The sequence below is a fragment of the Canis lupus genome, chromosome 5 (assembly GCF_003254725.2).
Source record: "Canis lupus dingo isolate Sandy chromosome 5, ASM325472v2, whole genome shotgun sequence".
NCBI classification, from domain to species: domain Eukaryota; kingdom Metazoa; phylum Chordata; class Mammalia; order Carnivora; family Canidae; genus Canis; species Canis lupus.
Window position 1 is genome coordinate 43,807,914 of NC_064247.1, and position 18,642 is coordinate 43,826,555.

Sequence of the window (18,642 nt, forward strand, 5' to 3'; positions counted from 1 at the left end):
TCGGCCCAGGATATGATCCTGGAGATCCGGGATTGAGTCCCGCATCGGACTCCATGCATGGAAACTGCTTCTCCCTCTGCCTGTCTCTCTCTCTCTCTCTCTCTCTCTCTCTCTCTCTGTCTCTCATGAATAAATAAATAAAATCTTAAAAAAAAACAACAACACATGTGCGCACACACACACACACACACACGCACTGCTAATGTACTAATTAGGAGCCTAAATGATGACTTGACTTGTCTGACTTTAGACTCCTATTTTAGACTCCTACATATTCATTACTTTATTTGGTCATTCTCTACCATCCACCTTTCACATAGAACTTCTGTAAGTTGTAAGTTGTTAGATGCTCTTGCAACTGTTGTAGGGAAGGAAGGTTGTATTCATGATACAATTTGTATCATAGTGTGTTCCTTTGGTTCACCTCTGTGTAGTTACATACAAATGAGAAGCAGAACACTCTGTATTTGCCATTTTGTTTCAATAAAAGTCTCCCTAAAAGAAAATATTGAATTGTACTGTGAATAGATTTAGTTATCAACAACACACTAGTAATAACGTATGTTAAAGTATTTTACAGTTTGTAGAGCACTTTCACGTCCATTATCTTGTTATATCCTTAGACCAATCCTATGGGTCAGATAAGAGAGGTAGTTATTATTATAATCTCTATTTTCCAGATAATATAATTAAGGCTTAAATAGGTAATATAACTTACCAAAGACCATATATCTGATAACTAGTCAGGCATAAACTCAAGTCCAAGGCTTTGAGCAGTCCTTAAACATTTTCCACTATTGTGTAGCGAATGGTTAATGTCTGTATAGTTCAATGAAGTTTCATAACCAAAGCACATGAATATATATTCTTCTATAATTAAGGTTTCATCCCCAAATGAACACTTTCCTTCCCATCCCTCACTCCTCTTCAACATGTTAACTCTTTGCTCTTCCTTCAGATCTGAGTTCATATCTCATCTTCTCAAGAGAGCCTTTTCTGAGCTCCCTTCTTCAGGACCTGCCCCTATTCCAAGTATCTTAAACAGGAAGTGAAAAGTGAAGTTTCTGTGGGGCTGGAAGGGGTGGGGAATGACGAAAAGAGAGAGGCCTAATGAATCTATAGAGTAGAGGGGACCTATGACCTGCTTCTAAATAGCATTGTTCAGGAAGCAGTAAGGCCTAGGAGGGAGCACAGTCAGCCTCAGAGAAACCATTGTCCATGCAATGAGTGATGTGTAAATGATGTCCTAACAAAATATCTTAACATCATAGAGGGTATGTTAACTGTGGAAAACACAGAACATTAAATCAAGCAAAACGTAAAATCAGACTTGAAAATCACCTGAACATAGGTTATAGTTTTCTTTGCTCTATAGCAATATAAAATCAATTTTCTCCCTCAAGACAAAGGTTGAAAACAGATTTATGATGACTTCCTTTAGGCAAATATTGCTGGTACTTTTGAGATTGTGTTCCCACTGACTGGTACAATTTACCTCCAACACAAAACACTTAGAACGATGCCTGCACAAAGTAGGTACTCAGAAATGGTAGTTCTCATTCTGATTATTCCAGACCACCTTCCCACTTCTTGGTCCAAGAACTTCTTTGCGCTTTGCAGCTGGCTAGTCCTTGCAAGGCCCCGTTCCTCCTTCAGGAGATACAGACTATGCTAATGATGTCATTTGTTCCATTTGGGCTTTGGGTCTGTTTTGTTCAGGATTTACTGCAATGTTCAAGTCTACCCTCAAGTCCATAGAACATTTGCTAGGCTATTAACCTTCATTTGCTTGGGTTGGCAATACTCAGTGGGTGATAAAACTAAAAGGCTAACAGTTTACATGAAACTAATCCCTGGGTTACATAGAAAGCAGAACATGTCCATTAAGTTGGAACATATAAAACATGGTTATGAATCTTATCAAAATAAGCACTGCTTTTTCTAAGTTGATGACACATTTGTGTAGCATCTAGAACAACTCATGAAAAATGTGCTCTCACCATGTCTGTATTTCTTTGAATAACTATTAAAGATTTGGTGCTATTCAACTAGGAAGGAAAAAGTATCCCAGGATATTTTTAGGGATCTTACACATCATAAATCACTGATAATACTTTTATTGAGTTTTTAAATTATTGTATATTTCAATTGCTTATTGAGCTTTTTCAATTTATTTATTAAAAACTTTTAAATTTCTAAAAACCCAAAATAATGACAAGAACATAAAAAGAAAATAGCTTCCTTGTCCATACAAAATTAAACTGTAAATATAAAATATTGTTTTTTAATATTATTAAAAACATTTTTAGCTGTTCACTTAAATTCTTACTGATAGAGCAGTTTAAAAAATTACTGAAGTGTGAACTAAGAAAGTTTTATTCATTAAGTTATGCAGAAAGTTGTCTAAATAAGTGATATTTCAATACCCATTCTACAGGTATTTATGGAGTAGAAGTTAACTAGTTTGAAAGAGGGTAGGAAAAGAGGTTTCAGGTGAAGAAAACAGCAGGGGCAAAGGCCTGCTGAGAGAGAGAGAGAGAGAGAGAGAGAGAGAACACAGTTTCCACAAATGGTGAGTTTCATAGAGCTAGACCACTGAGAGTTTGAGGGCCTGTACAAGTAGACACAGGCATATCATGAAAGGTCTTGTAGGCCATGATAAGGAAATTTGGACTTTTTCTTGAGGAAAATGGAAAGCCACTGAAGAGTTTTCAAAGTGGGCAATAAATAATATAAGCATATGTTTAGAAAGATCATTTCAGCAGCAGTGTGAACAATGGCTTGATGGAGGAGATAGAGCCAGTTGAAAGACTGTTGCAGTCTCTAAATGAGAGTTGAAGATCATGGCAGAGAGGATAAAGAAGAATGAATAAGTGGATCACAGAGAAAGTTAGAGGTAGACTTGGTGGTTTAATGGATGTGTGTGCAAGAAGGAGGTTTTAGTCAGGGAAGAGAGAGGGAGAATGAGGAGTTGTCAATGACTCCCAGAAATAGCTAGATGAATAGGGGTGCCCTATGATGAAAACACCCTTTAGAAGCAATCCGTATGAATACAAATAAGTTTGGGCAGCCCGAGTGGCTCAGGAGTTTAGAGCTGACTGCAGCCTAGGGCCTGATCCCAGAAACCCGGGATCGAGTCCCATGTCAGACTTCCTGCATGGAACCTGCTTCTCCCTCTGCCTGTGTCTCTGCCTCTCTCTCTGTGTGTCTCTCATGAATAAATAAATAAAATCTTAAAAAAAAATAAGTCTGATAATATGTTTGATAACAAATTTATGGAGTGATCTTATAATCATCCTTAACATAAAATAACTATATGTGGTATATTTTATTTTATTTTTTAATAAATTTATTTTTTATTGGTGTTCAATTTGCCAACATATAGAATATCACCCAGTGCTTATCCCGTCAAGTGCCCACCTCAGTGCCCGTCACCCAGTCACCCCCACTCCCCCACCCTATGTGGTATATTTTAAAATTTATCTGTGCTATAATTAACATCGCTTCATTTGATCCTGTGATATTTTTCCAGATTACAAATTAGAAAATCAAATTACAGTTTAAATGGCTCTCTCAAGCTCTCCTAGCTGGAAACTGTAGAACTAGTATTAAAACTCTAGCATTCTAACACCAAGGCCACTGTGACACAATGTAATATTTGGTAGAATTATAATCCTTACTATTACCATGAATGATCAATCTATTGAAAGCTTCCTTTGTGCTAGAGACTCTGATAGTACTCTGCATAATTTAATCCTGATGACCACCCTAAAGAAGTCAGTATCATCATCTCTATTTTACGAATGAAGAAACTGAGATTCAGAAACACCAAGTATTTCCTAAGGACACATAGATATTTAATGGTAAAATGGAGATCTGATTTTCCAAATCCGAGTGTGACAGATGTACTTATAACTCATGCCATCCTGCTCTAACACCATGTATTAAATATTCTTGTGGCCACAGTTCCTTGATAACAATTTATAGATGAAATACACGTTTACTCCATCCATTGTTCCGTTGTTAATTTGAAATTTTTTTTTTTTTTTTTTAAATTTTTTTTTAATTTTTATTTATTTATGATAGTCACACAGAGAGAGAGAGAGAGAGGCAGAGACACAGGCAGAGGGAGAAGCAGGCTCCATGCACCGAGAGCCCGATGTGGGATTCGATCCCGGGTCTCCAGGATCGCGCCCTGGGCCAAAGGCAGGCGCCAAACCGCTGCGCCACCCAGGGATCCCTTAATTTGAAATTTTGATTCCTATTAATTGTGGATCTTCATATTATCAATCATATTGAGCACATGGCAATTGATTCCAGCTGTTAAGTTCAAATAACTAATCTTTGATCTAAAAACTTGGATCATTGTAAACATTGTCTACATCTATAAGATGTAAATAACTTTAAGATAATCATACTAGTCTGGATAAGTCCAATTATGTTGCCACACCAATAATCACCAAATCTTAGTGGTTTTAAATGCTAAGAATTTACTTCTCATTTACGTTATATATTCATTACAGGTGAGCAGGTGGCTGTCCCCTATATTGTTCTGACTCAGAGACCAGATTCTATCAAGAATGCTATTGGTCATCGAGGTGAGAGAGAGGGAGAATTGGGGAATCAGGCACCAATTCTTAAATGCCAGGTACAAGTGACAGATGTTATTTCCAGTCATCTTTTATTTGCTAAAACGTGTCACATGACCACATCCAGCTTTAAAGAACAGGAGAATAGAATCCTGCCATGTGCCTGAAAAGAAGAAAACTGAAAATACATCTTCTTTAGAAATTCATGACTACCCCAGATATTAGTCAATTTCATGGTGAAAGATTTTCTTGGGTCAAATAAGTTTGGGAAACTTTGAATTAAACATATATTTTTTAAAATTTTATTCATTCATGAGAGACAGAGAGAGAGAGAGAGAGGCAGAAACACAGGCAGAGGGAGAAGCAGGCTCCATGCAGGGAGCCCGACGTGGGACTCGATCCTGGGTCTCCAGGACCATGCCCTGGGCCAAAGGCAGGCGCCAAACCACCTAGCCACCTGGGCTGCCCTGAATTAAACATATCAAAGAAGATTCCTAACTATAAGTCTTCTCTGAGCCGTTAAATAAAATAAGCATTATTAATCCCCCAAGAAAGGGACTATTACCATAGGATTTTTTTTCAAAGACCATCTTCAAAGACTCATGTCCTAGAGAAAACAGTTTCAGAAATAGTACTCAATGGTTCTGCCTTTTAGAACTTATTTGTGGAAGGAGGAAAGGAACAAAGGAAAGGAAAGGAAAGAATGAAGGAAGGAAAGAAAAAGATCAGGGCAGTGCAAATTTATGGATAGTTATGAGATCAAGAGTTATACATAAAAGCCTTCCGTAGTAGCTATTTGCAACCAAAAATCACATTTATCATCCCTTGAGTATCACATTGTCAATTTACTCAGTGTTTATTAAACATCTTATATGATGCTATGTGTTTTACTTGTGTTAACTTCTTCTGTCTTCACAACAACATAAGTGTAAATAATTTCCTCACAAATGAGGAAACTAGACTCAGAGAAGACAGTTACATGTTCCAAGCCACACAGATAGTAAAATGAGTTGCAGACTAGATGAGAAGGAAAAGTTATGTCAATCTCCAAATAAAGAGGATTAAGCGCTCTAGTTAGAGATACAATCAACAAACTTTTGCTGGCCAAATGTGGAAAGATTCATTGAGAGTTATACATGGCTACTTCCAAAGCCTGTATTTTTCTAGATGTTCTCTAAGAGAGCGTTCTGTTTATTGTTTCATGGATGCAGTTAATGGTAAGTGATGGTGTTCAGAAGTGACTGAATAACTAGCAATAATCATAAAGGCACATTATCAAAACTTCACGATGTAACCTTTGTGCTTTGTAAATATTGTTAAAATGAGGCTCTGACCAATAAAATGTTGGGAAAGATAGTATAAATTGGACAAGAGTGTGACAGTAACTTCAAAACTTAATTTGGCAATGTTCACCACATCAGATTCTTGAGGAGTCCATGAAGCTCCTCTGGGGGCTAGAGTACATAAAAGCAGTTGTCCATTTCTGTGCTAGCTCCAGGTGGAGAAGGCACCCAAAGGGATCCCTCAAAGTCAGCAAGGTAACATGAACTCATGTGACTCCTTCATTTATTATTTGTTTTTCCGGGCTTGGTTTAGAACTTGTTTCTCTAGACTTCTAAGCCACTTCTGTATCAGTTTAAGGGCTTAATTATTAAAATAAATTGAATTTGGCTTGGGAAAGAAGTGAGCTTGCTACCTTTCAGAAAATAAGGACCTCGTGTGCTGTAGTCTCCAGCTTGAGGTCATTTGATTGCATAACTACTTTGATGAGCTCAATGTCTATGGCGGGTGCTATGGGGACTAGAGAGAAACCCATGATTTTAAGGGACATGTCGAAGTGGCAGGGATAATTTCACATGTGGATAATTATAGAATATAATAAGGTGGAATTTAGGCAGATGCTAAATGAGGATAGAAGGAAGGAAAATGTTATTGAGCACTTATTAAGTGCCAGGTGGTTTCATGTGCAATATCTCATTCAGTTTGCTGATAAGCATCCTGTGAAGTAAGCAATATTACCTCCATTTACCATTTTACTGGGGACAAAATTGTTCACCCAGCTGCTATGTAGCACGGCTAGGGAGCAAACTAAGTCCATTTGGCTTCAAGAGCTGAGGTCTTTGTTTGTTCTATACTGGATCTCAGGTGGGAAAGAGAAGATGGTGAACTGCTGTCATAAATGATAGCATCGGAGAGGCAGGGGTATTTGAGAGCAGGAGTATTTGTTAGAGGGCCTAAAGGACACGTAGGATTTGGGGAGTTACGAAGAGTGAGGTGAAGTGGAATTCTGATGGGAGTTCTAGTAGGGATTGTTTGATCAAGATGTAGAAGGTAGGAATAAGTCTAATGTGTTTCAGAAATACCGAGGGGACTGACTTCACTGCATTTCTTCATTTTTCAATTCAAGAAGTTTGACTGGAATTTTTGGCTAATCCTATGTTAAAGTGTGAAATAAAATTTGTTTAAGATTCTATGTTCATCATTGAGAGTTATAGTTTTATAATAAAAAGTTAAAAAAGGAAAATGTGACTACATAATGTTGCAAGCACATATATAATTGTAAAGCTTTCAATGTGCGTTCAAACAACTTTGGTAGGGCAGCCCTGGTGGCCCAGCGGTTTAGCGCCGCCTTCAGGCCAGGGCATGATCCTGGAGACCTGGGATCGAGTCCCACATCAGGCTCCTGCATGGAGCCTGCTTCTCCCTACTGTGTGTGTGTGTGTGTGTCTGTCATGAATAAATAAATAAAATCTTAAAAAAAAACAAATGACTTTGGTAAACAAAAATATTTTTAGAAAATGACCCACAGTTTTCATATTTTGGTGGGCTAATTTCTTGAAAAATTATGAACTTACTACTCCCACATTGAGAGGTTCATAGTTACTAGATGTTAACAGATATAATAAGAGTTTTTTAAATCTTAAGACAGTAAGCATAATTTACTAGGCTTATCATTATTTATCCACCTCTGGATTAGCAAGCCAAAATGCAGTAGAAAGAATATATTTGGGGGCAGCCCAGGTGGCTCGGAGGTTTAGTGCCGCCTTCAGCCCAGGGTGTGATCTTGGAGACCCAGGATCGAGTCCCACATCAAGCTTCCTGTATGGAGCCTGCTTCTCCCTCTGCCTGTGTCTCTGCCTCTCTCTCTCTCTCTCTCTCTCTCTCTCACAAGTAAATAAATAAAATCTTAAAAACAAAAGAAAGATAGAAAGAATATATTTGGAATATCCATGAAACACATAGGGCAGTGGAATGGATGTCCATGCAAGGCTTTCTTTTTAACACCACTGACATCATAATAGTTTATTTTATCTTTCACAGAGTATTTTCTCATGTATTATCTATTCCACCCATTAGTGGTTGCCTAATCAGCATTCATTCATGTAGGTTTTCTTGGTACTTGCCAGTATGCTAAGGTACTGATAAATGAGTTTGAACAAGATTACATTGAGGGAGCACTTTGGGAACAACACTCCGGTAATAGTGGGAACTACTTTTTGTTTTCAGACATAGAGGTTTATATCTCCACTTCCTGCCTTACTGATGAGCTTTACACGGCATACTCAGGGTTATTTTTTGTTGGTGTGTGTGTGTGTGTGTGTGTGTGTGTGTGTTAATAGCATGTAACTAATATCATGGAAGCTGCTGGTCAACAAGCAGAGGTAACCAGTACAACAGAAGGCCAGCCCTGACTTGGCTATTCACTGGCCTCAAGACACTGGCTGTGTCATTTCTCCTCTGTAAAATGAGGTGGGTGGAGATGACCGAGTTCTTCCCAGAATGTCTAATCTTTCTGAAGCCAGACATTTAAAGAAAATAATGGGTAGGATTCAATTTCCTTTAAAAATCCAATGCATTTTCCCAAGCGTAGAACTTGGCTGCTACTTTCCTTCTTTGTCAGGTCCCTCTGAGGAAGTATTCTTTTTTTCTCTTCCATACCACTGAGTGAGGAAACCACCTCCAGCTCCCAAATTATGTTTATGATTATGTTTCTGAGGAAAGCACAGCGCAAAACCTCCCGAAGGTGGATTCCTCAGGGGAGGAAAGTCTTCAGGATGGACAGCTGCCTACTGGAGGGTTTTGGGGCTCAGAGAAGCACTGGGTGATGTTAAAACAAGACTTCTAAAGTGTGTGTTGCACTGTCTGCTGTTCCATAACTGATTTGCTTGCTCTTGCTCTTTGTTAAGACAAGAGCCAATACCCAAAGATGGTAGAGCTTTAGCACATGTTAACATGTTTTACTGCTCAGTACAATGCTTATATTGTGTTATTAAAGTAATGGCTTTTGGCTAGACAATCTTTCTTTCCTCAAAGTTGTGGGTGAGTGGTTAAAACCACAGTGAAGTCTATTTCCTCCTTTTGCCAAGGTGAGTGCACTGTTCTTTAAAAATTTTAACTTATCCTTTGAAATTTTAAATGCTGTGCAAAATCGCAGTAAAAATGCCATAAACCAAACTCACTGTGATTTTCTCCTTTTAAAAAAAATTTAAAATAACTTTAACACAGTAAATAGATTATGCTGATGGTAAGAAAATGTAAAACAAAACCAAAAACAAAGAAACATAAAAAGAAAATAAAAATCAACTTTTACCTCATCATCCAGAAATAACTATCCACTCTTAAATTTTGGGTTGCTGTATACTATTACTGAGAATTTAAACATTGATTCATGGTCAACGTATAAGAATCTAAACAAAGTGCTTTTCTCAAAACATCTTAAAGTGCTTGATAAGTGTTCCCTAATATGCAGCCCTTGTACTTTTTTTATAATAAATTTATTTTTTATTGGTGTTCAATTTACCAACATACAGAATAACACCCAGTGCTCATCCCATCAAGTGCCCCCCTCAGTGCCCGTCACCCATTCACCCCCACCCCCCGCCCTCCTCCCCTTCCACCACCCCTAGTTCGTTTCCCAGAGTTAGGAGGCTTTATGTTCTGTCTCCCTTTCTGATATTTCCCACACATTTCTTCTCCCTTCCCTTATATTCCCTTTCACTATTATTTATATTCCCCAAATTAATGAGAACATATAATGTTTGTCCTTCTCCGATTGACTTACTTCACTCAACATAATACCCTCCAGTTCCATCCACGTTGAAGCAAATGGTGGGTATTTGTCATTTCTAATGGCTGAGTAATATTCCATTGTATACATAGACCACATCTTCTTTATCCATTCATCTGTTGATGGACACCGAGGCTCCTTCCACAGTTTGGCTATTGTGGACATTGCTGCTAGAAACATCTAGAAACATGGAGGTGCAGGTGTCTTGGCGTTTCATTGCATCTGAATCTTTGGGGTAAATCCCCAACAGTGCAATTGCTGGGTCGTAGGGCAGCCCTTGTACTTGAAGATAACTGGAGGCATATGTGTGTTGGTTAGGTCCCCAAACAGCTAAAACCCAGAAAGTGTTAGAATAATAAGCTCTTTCCTATAGTCTGGGCTGCTTTGGGTTTTACTTTCTCAAAGGTAGAAGGACATTGTGTTCTCATTCTAGAAGTTAAAAAAACTGACAACCCAGATAGTTGAGTCTTGTGACACAATTGGAGGTCTTCACAGATAGAAAGACAAAGTAAGGAAATCACAAAACTATGTTTTCATTTCTAAATCTGACAGTCAACTCTCCAGTAAGTTATAACAATAGATTTCTTGTTATCTGAGGTGCTGCTTTTATTAACACTGCAGTCTGTAGTTGAAATCCATCTACTATGTATTAGGGCTCTTAAACTATGTCATGGCGTTGGGCATGGCATTTAAACGTTTTATTTCATTCATTTGTTGCAAAAAATCCATGAGAGTCGATAGCACTTTATCACTGTTTTGCAGATAGAGGAACTAAAGCTCAGTAGAATCAAGTAAATATGCCCTAAGTCACACACAGCTAAGGAGGTGGTGTTACTGGATTCAAATTTAGGCTGCTTAGCATGAATCAAGGCTGTCACATCAAACTACGATGATAGTCAATGCATTCTTCACCACTCATAACTCCCTGGTTTTTGTTTGTTGGCTTTTTTTTTTTTGGCTTTTTGTCTGTTGTTTGTTTTATTTGGTGTCACTGAAAGAATGTCCATTGATGAGGCAGTAAAAATTAATTATATTAAATATCAGTCCTTGAGTACATGCCTTGTCAAAATGGTGGGTGGTGAAATGGGAAGGCTGCATGAAGAGCTTTTGGAACATACTGGGATATGATGGTTGTCTCACGGTAATAATGCACTTACATGATTGAGTTGTTAGCTTAAAACTAGCTGCTTTTTCCAGGAAGTACTTTTCTTTTCTTTTTTTTCTTTTTATTTATTTATTTTTTTAAAATGTTTATTTATTTATGATAGTCACACAGAGAGAAAGAGAGAGGCAGAGACATAGGCAGAGGGAGAAGCAGGCTCCATGCACCGGGAGCCCGACGTAGGATTCGATGCCGGGTCTCCAGGATCGCGCCCTAGGCCAAAGGCAGGTGCCAAACCGCTGCGCCACCCAGGGATCCCTCTTTTCTTTTTTTTAAAGAAAGACTGAAAAACTGTAGTTATTCAGACTCAGGTATTTGAACTTAAATGAAAAAATATATGAAGATGAACAAAGACTGTCACTTCAAGGAAAACAGTTGACACTATTGTTGCTGATGATAAAATTCAAGCTTATAAGCAATTTTGGAAAACTTTTATCCATCACCATCACCATATCATCAGTGATGATATTCATGAATTTTATTTTTTGATAATTCATTGCATAATGAAGTGTGTCAATACTTGGGAGATCAGCATAGCTCAGTGAACCAATATTTTCCAGATGATCTATGCATGATATTAAAAATCATGAACAAGAGATCTATTCAAAGTGCAAAATAAAGATTTTAATCTAACAGTACAAAATTTCATTGATATGGTTTCAGATTCTACATTGCAACTAACCTTTAATAAACAGCCACTTGTGGAGTTTTGGTATAATATTTAAAAAGTATCAAGAGTATGTGAAAAGAGACAGAGAAAGCACAAGCAGGGGGAGCAGTAGCCAGAGGGAGAGGGAGAAGCAGGCTCCCCACAGAGCAAGGAACCTGACACGGGTCTCAATCCCAGGATTCTGGGATCATGACCTGAGCCAAAGGCAGATGCTTAACTGACAGAGCCACCCACATGCCTGAAAACAATGCCATTCTTTTACTGTGTGTTTTGTTTTGTGAAAATAGACATTTTCCATAAAATATGTTATTGTATTAACATATGGTACGTTTATTATTTTTATTTTTTTAGTTCTTTTTTTAATAATAAATTTTTTTATTGGTGTTCAATTTGCCAACATACAGAATAACACCCAGTGCTCATCCCATCAAGTGCCCACCTCAGTGCCTGCCACCCAGTCACCCCCACCCCCCGCCCTCCTCCCCTTCCACCACCCCTAGTTCGTTTCCCAGAGTTAGGAGTCTTCCATGTTCTGTCTCCCTTTCTGATATTTCCCACTTATTTTTTCTCCTTTCCTCTTTATTCCCTTTCACTATTATTTATATTCCCCAAATGAATGAGACCATATAATGTTTGTCCTTCTCCGATTGACTTATTTCACTCAACATAATACCCTCCAGTTCCATCCACGTCGAAGCAAATGGTGGGTTTATTATTTTTAAATGAGATTATATTTTAAAATTTCTGTTATGATAAATATGGATAAATTCAATTCATATAGAACTCCCTTTTGGAGTTCTTTTTTTTTTTTTTCCTTTTGGAGTTCTTAATAACTTTTTAAGAGTGTAAAGAGTACTGAAACCAAAAAGTTTGAGAGCTACAATTCTATAATTTGTACTTTTTGAAATTTCATCAATAGGTATTCAAATTATTTGCAGTATTTGCCATTACAAATAAAGATGCACTAAATAGCCTTGTTTTTGTATCCTTATATTGACACTTTCATTTCAGTGGGCTAGCTTATCAAGTTTCTAGGAGAAAAGGTATGTTTATTTTTTTCAGTATATTTGTTTTAGTACTATTTATTTGACATATACTTATTAGCCACTTAAAATGTATCTATATATTTTAAGTACACAGAGAAAAGAGAAATGAAGAGGAAGAATGGGATGTACTATTGTCACTTGAATAAATCCTATAGCTACTTTTTTGGAGGGTGGGAAATATATATATATAAGAAAGGCAAACAGTCCAGAGAAATATAAAATAAAACAAAAGCTTCCTCCTCTTCCATTTGGTTCTAAGTTATAATATAACCCTTATGGAGAGTTTCTTATCATTTCTGCCAGGAATAAAAATCACATTTATACTGAATTTATGTAGTATAACTACAAATACAGGTAGATAACTTCCTCCATATCTATGTGTCTATCTACCTACCTATCTCCCTATTCATTATCTATAGCGGGGACTTTGGGCTGTCCATCAAAATTTCTCCTCTTCCTCTTGGGCACACAGCTAGATGACATTTCTGTTTCCTTTGTGGTCAAGTGACTAATTGTGGCCAGTTGGAATTGTCTAAGACTAGCCCTTAATATCTTTTATACTATCCCACAACTTAGTAACAATAACCTTTGAGTTGTTTTATGTTTTTTTTTTTAATTTTTTATTTATTTATGATAGTCAGAGAAAGAGAGAGAGAGAGAGGCAGAGACACAGGCAGAGGGAGAAGCAGGCTCCATGCACTGGGAGCCCGACGTGGGATTCGATCCCGGGTCTCCAGGATCATGCCCTGGGCCAAAGGCAGGCGCCAAACCGCTGCGCCACCCAGGGATCCCTATGTTTGGTTTTATAGTTTGTAGTAGTTGACCTACTCTAATACAATACCTACTGAATCCATCATACTAGTTTACAGAAAAAGGGATTATACACACTATCTTACATCTTGTGGTTGTATGTAGTATATCTTGGAGATATTTCAGTAATATCCTGGTATGTGTAGTTTAAATTTAAAAACACACAAAAAAAATAAATAAATTTAAAAACACATACTGAGATTACCATCTAAAAAGTTTATATTAATTCACATTCTCACTAGAAATTTGTGAAAGTACCCATTTCTCTATGTCCTCACTTGTCCATACTGTTATTATGCTTGCAGAAATTTGTAATTCTTAAAGGTGAAATATTGAATACCATTTTGGTTTTATTGGCATTATCATGACTATGATCACCTTTTGTATTTATTAGAAATTTGTATTTTCTTTTCTGTAAATTTGTCTATTTGCCCATTTTTTTAACGTATTTATACTTCTCTTAGCAATTTTCAAAGCTTTTTTTATATTAAAGATACTAACTTTTTGATTGTCATCTGAGTAAAATATTTCCCTCTATGCTTTGGTATATCTTGACTTCAGTTAGGATGTCTTTTGCTAATGTCTGTCTTTTTCTTTATAGTTTCTGTATTTTCTGCTTTGCTTATGAACATCTCCCTCAGTGCAAGGTTGTGCAAGAATTCTACTAAATACTTTTTTTAAGATTTTATTTATTTATTCATGAGAGAGAGAGAGAGACAGAGGCAGAGACACAGACAGAGGGAGAAGCAGGCTCCATACAAGGATCCCGATGTGGGACTTGATCCTGGGACTCTGGGATCACGCCCTGAGCCAAAGGTAGACGCTCAACCACTGAGCCACCCAGGCACCCCAATTCTACTAAATTTTATTCTGATAATCTTGTTTTAATGCTTTGCATTTAAATGTAATCGGTATTACATTTATTTTTGTTTAATGTGATATGTTTAATTTTCATCTTCTTCCAAATGGACAGAAAATGTTTCCTGCATTATTTATTAAATGAACCATCTTCTGCCCAAGGAAATTTCATGTCATTTTAGTCATACGTTGTTTTCATTATATTTGGAACTTTTGGCCTTTATTCTGTTCACTGTTTTATTTATTCTGAATTAGCCACATACTATTCCAATTGCAGTAACTTTATGATAAATTGTAATATCTTTTAAGGAAAGCTGTCCATCATTATAGATTAGATTTTGGGGGATTTTTTATGGCTCTTATGAGTCATTGATTCTTCCATAGGATTTCATAATTGTGTTATTTTGTTCCCCCCAAATTTCATTGAAGTTATAATTTGAATTGCATTATATTTGCACTAGTACAAGAAACACCATATTCTATGATATTCAGAATTCCTATCCAAATATGTTACTATAATAACATAATATTTTATTCCTTTTAGTAACTTTTTGTAATGTTAATTATGTAGGTCTTGTACTTAAAAAAATATATATATCTTTTTAATTTAAACTCAATTTAGTTAACATATAGTGTATTATTAGTTTCAGGGGTAGAATTTAGTGATTCATCAGTTATATACAACACCCAGTGCTCATAACACCAAGTGCCCCTCATTCGCCTTCCCTCCAGCAACCCTCAGTTTGTTCCCTATAGTTGAGAGTCTCTTATGGTTTGCCTCTCTCACTGCTTTTATCTTATTATTTTTCCCCTTCCCCTGTGTTCATCTATTTTGTTTCTTAAATTCCACATATGAGTGAAATCATATGGTATTTGTCTTTCTCTGACTGACTTATTTTGTTTAGCATAATACCCTCTAGTTCCACCCATGTTGTTGCAAATGGAAAGATTTCATTCTTTATGATGCCTGAGTAATATTCCATTGTATATTTGTACCACATCTTCTTTATCCATTCACCTGTTGAAGGACATCTGGGCTTTTCCCATAGTTTGGTTATTGTGGACACTGCCGCATAAACATTGGTGTGCATGTGCCCCTTTGAATCACTATTTTTGTATCCTTTGGATAAATGCCTAAGTAGTCCGTTAGGACTGGGTCAATTGCTGAGTCACAGGATAGTTCTATTTTTAACTTTTTGAGGAAGCCCTATACAGGTTTCCAGAGTGGCTGCACCAGCTTTCAGTCTAACAACAGTGTAATAGGGTTCCCCTTTTTCCACATCCTTGCCAATATCTGTTGTCTCCTGAGTTGTAAATTTTAGCCATTCTGACTGGTGTGAGGTGTTATCTTACTGTGGTTTTGGTTTGTATTTCCCTGATGTTGAGTGATGTCGAGCATTTTTTTATCTGCGTGTAGGCCACATGATCTTCTTTGGAGAAATGTCTGTTCGTGTCTTCTGTCCATCTCCTGATTGGACTTTTTGTGTTTGGAATTTGAGAAGTTCTTTATAGACCATGGGTGCTAGCCCTTTATTTGATGTACCATTTGCAAATATCTTCTCCCATTCTGTAAGTAGCCTTTTAGTTTTGTTATTTCCTTAGCTGTGCAGAAGGAAATCTTGATGAAGCCCCAATAGTTCATTTTTGCTTTTGTTTCCTTTGCCTCTGGAGATGTGTCTAGCAAGCTGCTGCTGCAGGTGAAGTCAAAAAGGTTGCTACCTGTGTTGTACTCTAGGATTTTGATGGATTCCTGTCCCACATTTAGGTCTTTCATCCTTTTTGAGTCTATTTTTGTCTATGATGTGAAGAAATGGTCTAGTTTCATTCCTCTGCATGTGGCTGTCCAGTTCTCCCAACACCATTTGTTGAAGAGACTTTTTTCCATTGGATATTCTTTTCTATTTTGTCAAAGATCAGTTGACCATGGAGTTGAGGGTCCACTTCTGGGTTCTCTATTCTGTTCCATTGATCTATATGTCTGTTTTTGTGCTTGTACCATACTGTCTTAATGATTACAGCTTTGTAATAAAGCTTGAAGTCTGGAATTGTGATGCCTCCAGCTTTGGCTTTCTTTTTCAATATAACTTTGGTTATTCAGGGTCTTTTCTGGTTCCATATAAATTTTAGAATTGTTTGTTCTAGCTCTGTGAAAAATGTTGGTGGTATTTTGATAAGGAGTCTTGTACCTTTTTACTTACCACATTTATTTGCCACTGTGACTGAGAAATTTCTCCCATGTTTATTTCTAAATGCTTGTTATAGTACAAAGAAAAATCTTGGTCTTGTATATTCATCTTATCTCCAGCAACGTTGTCCAGTTATTTTATTAAATTTAATGGCTGCTTTACTAGTCTATCTTGGGTTTTCTTTTTTTTTTTTTTTTATCTTGGGTTTTCTAGGTATACACTATTGCTATCTACTAATAAAAAGGCAATTTTGTTTCTTCCAGAATTTAAGTTGATTGCTTCACATTCTTATGACTTATAATGCAACGATTAGTTATTGAGATTAATGCCAGGCATTGTGGATGCTAAGGGTACAACTGTGAATGAAACAGATGAATAAAATGTATATTATAATGGAAGGCAAACATAAACATGAGAAATATTAAATAGTGACTGAGGAGAAAAGAAAGTATGGAAGGGGGATAGGAAGGCTTGGTGGGGGACTGGATTTTAGACAGCATGGCTAGGGAAGTCCTTACTGGGAATGTAACCAGAAGAATTCTTAATAATGGTAATGACTGTAGGCATTTCTTTCATGTTCCTAATTTTAATGGAAGCAGTTTTAACATTTCAGTAGTCAGTATGATGTTTGCTGGTTCAAGTATTTGAAAAAATAAATAGTAAATTAATAAAGTGGTCTTTACATTATATTTGTGTATATAATACTGGTCATCTTAAGAGTGTTATATTTTGCTTAAGAACTTATTTTGTTTCAAATAGCTTTTCAATTTTATCAAATACCTATTAGACTTCATCATATATTTTTCTGATTTTTTTTAAGATGAAGAATTACTTTGATAGCCTTCCTTATGTTGAAATTTCTCTGCATTTTCAGAATAAATCCACTAAAGTATAATATTCTTTAATTTGATGTTTTGTATATCAGAAGAACTGAATGTGTTTTTTATTTATGGCTTTTGTTAATTCAATCTGATAGGAAAATGAAGCAAATTCATATTTAATGAGTGACATGATATACTTGATTATATTCTATATAATCAAGTATTTAATTTTTTTGTTTGCAAGGCTAACCCCCCTTTCTCACTTATTAATTTAGAAATGCTATTGTCATTTTCTATGTCATTGCTGCTTACTTTCTACTTTCTGCAGGAAATATTAAAATTTCAACTTCTTTATTATGTTTCCAATTTTTCCTCCTCTAAGATGAACCCTTTAGAAGCCAGGTAGCCAAACTGTGGCCCATGGGCCAGATATGCCCTAACCATTTGATTTTGTATGGCTCACATGCTAAAAGGGTTTTTACTTTTTAAGTAGTTGGATAAAGTCAAAAGAAGAATAACTTCAGGAGTGCCTGAGTGGCTCAGTTGGTTAAGTATCTGTCTTTAGCTCAGGTCATGATTCCAGGGTCCCCAGGGATCAAGCCCTCCATTGGGCTCCCTGCCCAGTGGGGCGCCTGCTTCTCCCTCTCCCTCTGCTGCTCCCCCCATTCATGCTCTCTCTCTCTCTGTTTCTCTTTCTCAAATAAATAAAATATTTAAAAAAAGAACTTCATGATACATGAAGAATATGTAAAATTAATCTTACAGTTACACAAAGAAAGTTGTATTGAAATCCAGAGACACTTACTTGGTTACTTATTATCCATGGCTGCTATTGTGCTTTAACGGCAGAGTTAAATAGTTATGCTGAAGGCCACATAGTCTACAAAGCTGAAAATATTTACTGTCTGGCCCCTTACCCTTTGCTGGCCTATGCTTAAGGGCATTTCCTAATTGTATAATTTTCGTCACATTGACCCAGCTCTCTAGAATGGATACTTAGAAGGTCCTTACTTGTGCTTATGAACTGGGGTGGAAATAAGCAACTTAGCTGTGGTTTTAATTTTTTAGCTCTCCTACCAAAGTAAAGTTCTTGATATAGAATAAATTTCTTAAAGAAAAATACAATGTATTTTTATAATTAACTAACAACATGTAATTTATTTTTCCTTACTCTCTCATACAAATTTCCTTACTATTTCTCATACAAATTTTTTAAATGATTTCCCAGCACCTCCCACGTAAATCAGGCTGTGTATTCTGTCCTTTTGGTAGTTAGATGATCCATCCTCCTTGTTGTCTGTGGGAAACAACAATTTTCCTTTTTTGATTACAGATGGAAAGTGAAGCTTAATGCTTCCCATACTGGTTATACTGGTTTCATCCTTGCAAAGTAGGGAAATAACCTAGTGGGTGGGTGGAGAATCACAAGTTT

General features: G+C 36.6%; 1 protein-coding gene across 1 annotated transcript; it reads left to right on the plus strand.

The window, feature by feature from the left end:
* Positions 1-1,519: 1,519 nt before the first annotated feature.
* INSL5 (insulin like 5) lies at positions 1,520-8,775 on the plus strand. Its single transcript, XM_025428771.1, is given in 6 exon segments — positions 1,520-1,532; positions 4,524-4,648; positions 6,011-6,098; positions 6,101-6,127; positions 6,701-6,705; positions 8,536-8,775. Coding segments are annotated over 6 exon segments (498 nt in total).
* The last annotated feature ends 9,867 nt before the right edge of the window (positions 8,776-18,642 follow it).